At 39.8% G+C, this 6,505-nt stretch overlaps 1 protein-coding gene across 4 annotated transcripts in view; it reads left to right on the top strand.

The window, feature by feature from the left end:
• Positions 1-5,924: 5,924 nt before the first annotated feature.
• The window catches only part of LOC105919238 (protein wntless homolog), a 49,935-nt gene continuing 49,354 nt past the window's right edge, over positions 5,925-6,505 (top strand). For 2 of the 4 annotated variants that reach the window (XR_004931186.1, XR_004931187.1), the window contains exon 1: positions 5,925-6,323. Coding sequence is in view for 1 of the 4 variants with exons in the window: in XM_036137883.1 (XP_035993776.1) it covers positions 6,218-6,323 (106 nt within the window). In the remaining 3 variants the exon portion in view is untranslated. The remainder of the gene's footprint in view (positions 6,324-6,505) is intronic. The other 2 variants (XR_004931185.1, XM_036137883.1) reach the window with 2 other exon arrangements.

The following is a 6,505-nucleotide window of genomic DNA, read 5'->3' as shown; positions in this document are numbered from 1 at the left end:
AGTAAGCAATATCTAGATGTTTTTATTGTTCTGCCATATTCTTTTCACTTTCCGATAATTTAACAATGTTTTGTGAATTGTTTAAAGGTTTTACCTAGCCCTGCTTTAAGCCTTTCCACAACTTCATCTGTTGAGTACATTGCTTAGTCCTAATGATGCTGTTTGCTTAGTAATGTTCCCTAAACAATCCCCTAGAGCTTCACACAACAGTTAAGGTTCAATCATTTAGGAGCCATATCATTAATATAGTGAGTATCAGTAGCTAGTGGGAATCAAGACGACTAAACCAACAAACATTGGACAAATCACATTTGTCCAATGTTTGTTGTTCTTGCAGAATTTTCCTTTTACCTGTTTCCTGTAGGCTGTATGGAGACACAGCTGGTGGACCAACCTGGGGTCTTCCTGCATGCAGTTTGCATGTTTTCTCCATGCATGCATGAGTCCAACAGAGGTTTATAGCTTAACTTTGCCACAATTGTTGTATAGTGGAGGGATGCTAAGAAAACCGATGTAGAACATATTGTATCAACTAAAACATACAGTGATAAGTTCAAACCTAATGTCTCTAGCTCATTGTTAATAGCTAGTGGAACCAGAACAACGCAAATGGACTTCAATACTACAGTCCATTTGCCATACAGTGTGGGAAAACGAATAGACTGAAAACAATTGATATAGGGACTGGATTAGGCACAGACAAAAAAAACAAGGGGTGGCACAGTGGGTAGCGCTGTTGCCCTGCAGCAAGAAGGTTCTGGGTTTGAGTTTGACCCTGGGCCTTTCTGCATGGAGTCTGCATGTTCTCCCTGTGCATGCGTGGGTACTCTGGCTTCCTCCCAAAGTCCAAAAACATGACTGTTAGCGTGATTGTTTACCCTGTTTGTCTCTGACTGGTGATCTGTCCAGGGTGTACCCTGTCTCTTGCCCATTGGTCAGTGACCCCACAAGGGACAAGCGTGACAAAAAATGGATGGATGTATGGAGAAAACAATGGTATGGCTAGCTCACTTCAAATAACCTTCATTGACTTAGCCCACCTGAAAATATCTTTTCATCTGGTTTCCCCAATGGCTCCATCTAGTTCCGCACTGTGGGCAACATTCCCTGTGACGGACTGGCGACCTGTCCTGGGTGTTGCCAGTCCATCTCTTGCCCATTGACTGGATGGATAGCTTTACTGCTTCAAACAGATGTAGGGGAACTTCCCATTACTCTCAACACTCATATCTGAGACCAGTGCAGTGTCACAGGTTGGGAATTGAGAAGCTAGAACGCAGGTGGGAATGCAAATACAAGTCAATTAACAGAGGGAGCAAAATGCCCAGAATTCAAGGCAGGATAGGATAACAGAACCGGACCTAAAGAGTACTCTGAATACATGGGGAGGAAAGGAACCAGGGAAGTCTGACAATTAGACAAAGAAACCAATGAGGAATGAGGAGAGTGTTTGTGAGAGGGAACTGCAGGTGAGAGGGGCGGAGAAACCAATGGAATTAAGGAAACGTAAAGAAGACAGAACAATTCAGTGGAAAAAACAGATGGAAAAACAAAATGTACACCCAAACACTGTCGTCACGATAGGTATATTTTATATGGAGGTACGCCAACATGTCAGGAAGCTAACAAATCATGCCGATCACGGTTTAAGTATCAGCTATCAACTTTAACGTGACCATACTTAGCAGATGTCAGCGGCACAGAGTTGCTGTGCAGACGGCCTGTGTCAGTGAAACTTTATTGTCATTATGTAAAGTATTTCTGACATTTTGGTAAGACACAGGCTCAGAATTCACACAGATTTCCACATGACACACAGACATAAACAAGATTAATTTTCAAATAATTGAATACACAGACAACACCTCATGAAAAGCCAAAAGTGTCCGAATAATCAGATAAGAGTCAAATGTTTGAGTCCAAAAAAGACAGATACCAGTCACTTTACAGACGATGTAACTTACTGTGCTATTGCATGAACATGTCAGACAAAACATTTCCTAAGTGGTTAAAAACTGCAAATAGTCATTAAAATTTTTAATATTCAAGTTAAAACACTGCAATAGCAAATTAAAAAAAAGAATACCGTAATATCATTAACTTTCAATTAAACAATGTGCTCATCGAAATCAGACAAAAGAAAATGCCTATAATTTTATCAATATGTTAACAGTCCTAATTTAATGCTACTAATATAGTTGAGTAAATTTAACTGCTTGTGTCTGTCCTCTGGTCACATATGATGCACAATTTAACTGTTTGTATATAAATAATGTAAAACATAAGCAACCTGTATATTGGAAAAAGCTTTTAAAGATGGCCTCTTTCCAATTTTTTCTACTTGCCATTGAAACCATGCCCACCTGTCGGGAGCGAGCCAGCCTAAAAGAGTAAATCATAAAACTAGCCTTGACTCAGCTATTAATTTACAGCTGGAAAATCAGAAGGCATACCACAGGAAAGCACAAACTAAGTACATCTGCATCGACATTTGAAATGCACAGGAAACCAGATTCCTTCTGAAAAAAAGGAAGAGACATGATGAAAATTGCAGCATTAATAAAAGATTAAACTGTAAACAATAAAGAAATATCAAATTTGCACAGCTATATTTTTAAGCTATGGACTGGCGACCTGTCCAGGGTGTACGCCGCCTCTCGCCCATTGACAGCTGGAGATAGGCTCCAGCACCACTCGCAACCCCATGAGGGATAGACGTGTTAGAAGATGGATGGATGGATGGATGGATTTTGAAGCTATTTCTCCCATGTACAAGCTAACAATGTGAAGTGACTGGTTAGATTCTGTCAAAAGGTCAGTTTATGAATCACAGTTTACTCACAAGTTACATAAACCTTTCAGAAATGCAAAAAGGCACAAACAATTAGGCTTGGACAATTCAAACAATGTTTTGATTCTGTGGTGGGCCCCAAAATCTAATTCTGTTCAGGTTCTCGGTTCTGTCACTAAAGAAAAATCTGGTTGGCATCTACAGGAGCCTCTCAGTAATGAAGAATATTACTCAACAGTTAAGTAATTACAGTAATTGAGTTCAAAAAGTTAAACTCTTATACTTATATCATCACACATAGTTATGCATTTTTTTTGTTAATTTGATAACTATACTTTTACAGATAATAAAAATCCAAAACACAAGTCCACAGAAAATTAGAATAAGACAAATAAAAACTATTTTTAATACAAAAATGTTATGTTATGGACACATTGGGGCCTACTCAATAATGAGGAAGGCTAGTGACTTTACTTTTGTACACAGGGGTGCCGCCAGATATCTATCTATCTATCTATCTATCTATCTATCTATCTATCTATCTATCTATCTATCTATCTATCTATCTATCTATCTATCTATCTATCTATCTATCTATCTATCTATCTATCTATCTATCTATCTATCTATCTATCTATCTCTCTCTCTCTCCCTCTCTCTCTCTGGAAACGCTATATCTATCTTTATATATACTATATATATATATATATATATATATATATATATATATATATATATATATATATATATATATATATATTCTTAAGGGGCCGTTGGACTTGTCCTAACTTTCCCCCCCTGTACGGCGCCCTTGTACAGAAATCAGTCACTGACACTCTCTACATGGAGCATAACAGTAATTGCTAAAATGGTTGTCACGTCACAAATGACTATATTTATTTATATTGAGGGAAAGTATATATTCAGGTAAAAGTGTGGCAGAAAAAGGCGTACACAAAGCAGAGCTGACTGCAATGCTTAGATGATTATGAAGCAAAGAAAATTCAAGAATTTGGTGGAGATTTACAAGGCATGGACCACATGCAGGGTAGGACATGGGGTACAACAGTCACATTCCTTGTGTTACGCCACTCCAGAACCAGAGTCAACATCAGAACAATCTTACCTCTGCTAAGGAGAAAAAGAACTGGATGGCTGATTAGTGCTCCATATTCCTTGCTGCAGATGAGAATACATTTTGGATTTCATTTAGCCTCAAGGTCTCAGATGCTGGAGGAAGAGAGGAGAGGCACAGGTCCAGCGTAAAGTTTGCACCTATAGTGGTTTATGATGTCCAAAGTCGGTGAACTGGTCCATCAGGAAGCTTTCGAGCGCTGCTGACAAGTTTTATAGAAATGGCTATTTGTTTATTCCAGAAGGTCCTGGCACCTGCTCACACTGCTCAAAGTACCAATATCTGTTCAGATGGATCATCTTCATGCAGCATTGATGCAGTAATTCATTCAAATGGACCCCTGACCAAGTTCTGAGTACTTGTTAGGCTACAGAGAACCGGTTACATGGACATACTGTTTTCATTAAGATCACATTCCTGTATTTCAAACATAATTTCTCTATCGATATTTATTATTCAAATTTTCTGAGAAACTGAATTGTGGGTCTTCATGAGTTGCAAACCATATTCATCAAAAGAAATGCATGTTCGAAATATATACCTCCAGGTGCGATTTGCTGGGGGGATGGGGGTAACGCTGTAGCTCGGCTAATTTAGCATGACGCGCTTTTTATTTTTTAAGAAGAAGGAGGGTCGGAATGTGAAACATTGTCCTGGTTTGACTGGGTCTGATTCGGAAAAAGTAAAAAAAAAATCATAAATATTATTCCACCTGCGCTTTTCAGTAACAAAGAAGGCTGTGGAGGGGCTGTTGACCATCTCCAGCAGTCAATGAGCGAGAGGTGGGGACACAGAGTATATAGGATTGATTTATAATGAATGTTACAGTAGAGTTAATGTACATGTGTGAAGAAGATGATGTAATGATGCAAGCTGCTGTCTTTTGAATTTTATGGAGGGTTTTGAAATTGTAAAGTGGAAAGGTGAGTGGACTGTGGACCAGTTTGGCAAAAGTGCGAAGGAAGAACTTGCTTGTTGCTGCAAATATGAAAGTTAACCAGGTGATGTTATGGATGTGGAAAGTGAAGGGGATTATGCAGAGGGCTGTCCTTGATGCTGCAAAGACTCTGTAGCTGGAAGGTGGAGACATACAGGAATTGTCAATGGAAATGTCAGATTTGGTTAAAGTGGACTTGTTACAATAAGCAAATGAGGTTATTAAGGTGGCATGACGTCCACGGCCCGGGAATATATGGGCTGACTAGAAAATATTTTTAGTCAAATTGATTGTTTTTGCTTTAACCCCTGAATATGATGGATTTTTCAAAATTAATATTAATACATGTCTTGTGTCCTTCACATTTGTAAATTAATTTTGTTGTTTGCATTTAAAGAGTATTATTACATTTTCTACTCAAAGCGGTTAAAGTAAATTAATACCAACTCCTGAGTCCCGACAGTAGATGGCGCAAGTTTAAAAACAAAAGTCTAACCTACTGGATCTAGCTAGCTACCTGAAAGAGCACCTGCTAGCTAACCATTATTAATAAAACTTTGATTCATTATACAACTTTTGAAATTATCCCCCCCTCTGTTTTTTTTTTTTTTTTTTTGCAAATCGCACACTGTATACCTCTGTCAATGTGAACCAATATCTGAGTTTCACGTTTTGGGTTGACGTTCATAAATTAATTTACCTTTTCTTGATATGATTCATTGAGATACACCTGCAGTTCAGTTTATTAAACAGAAAAGAACATGAAATTATAAAATTTATCAGTCTGCATGGCTCTAAATCTGTCCAAAAAACCAAACGAAAAAAAAAACAAAGCTTTGTTTCCAAACTAGATTAAAGATGAGCTCATAATATTGGAATTAAATGTGTAAAAAGGCCATCCTTTATTCTTAAGGTGCATAAAGAATAGCTGTCCACGGAGAGTCTATTGAACTCTGTAGGTGGGATGGGGCCCCTCGGCTGCCTGTAAATAACCCCGCAGGCTGTCCTCGGACAACGGGGGCGCTATTCCAGGCATCTGGCAGCACCGTAACCTGCATTAACAGCCTCCATTGCGATGCGGCGGCGCTCCACACATCCTCCCCCGGCATGGTGTGTGTTGCTGTTTGGGGATAAAGCAGCACGGCGCTGCTCGGTCATGTGATTCCTGCCTTTCCCCCTCCTCCTCCTTCCAAGTTGAAAGGCAGGAGCAGAGCGGCGGAGGGGGCCCAGCGCAGACCAGCTTGTCGTGGATGCAGCCTTTTCTGCCCCCTTCTTTTCCCCCCACCGCACTGACATTTGTTTCTCGCTCACTTGTTTCTTTTTCCCCCTCCTTAAACGCATCGCTTCTTTCGCCATGGCGGGGGCTATCATCGAGAACATGAGCACCAAAAAGTTGGTGATAGTGGGAGTTACTCTGCTTTTGTTTCAGGCGCTCGCCTTCATGGTCGGCGGGTTAATTGGTAAGTTTTCCTCCTTCATCCTTCACTTTGTCTGCCGCCTAGCTAAGGCTCGCCTGTTGAAACACGGACGGCCAAAATGGAGACAGAAAGCGAAGTTTAGTCTATAAATCCCTGAATGGCTTAGCACCTAAATACATCACAGACTTGTTATCAGTGTATCAACCCTCCAGACCAATTAACCG

This window comes from Fundulus heteroclitus, chromosome 6, assembly GCF_011125445.2.
Source record: "Fundulus heteroclitus isolate FHET01 chromosome 6, MU-UCD_Fhet_4.1, whole genome shotgun sequence".
NCBI classification, from domain to species: Eukaryota; Metazoa; Chordata; class Actinopteri; order Cyprinodontiformes; family Fundulidae; genus Fundulus; species Fundulus heteroclitus.
This window is presented reverse-complemented; position numbering and strand designations above follow the sequence as displayed.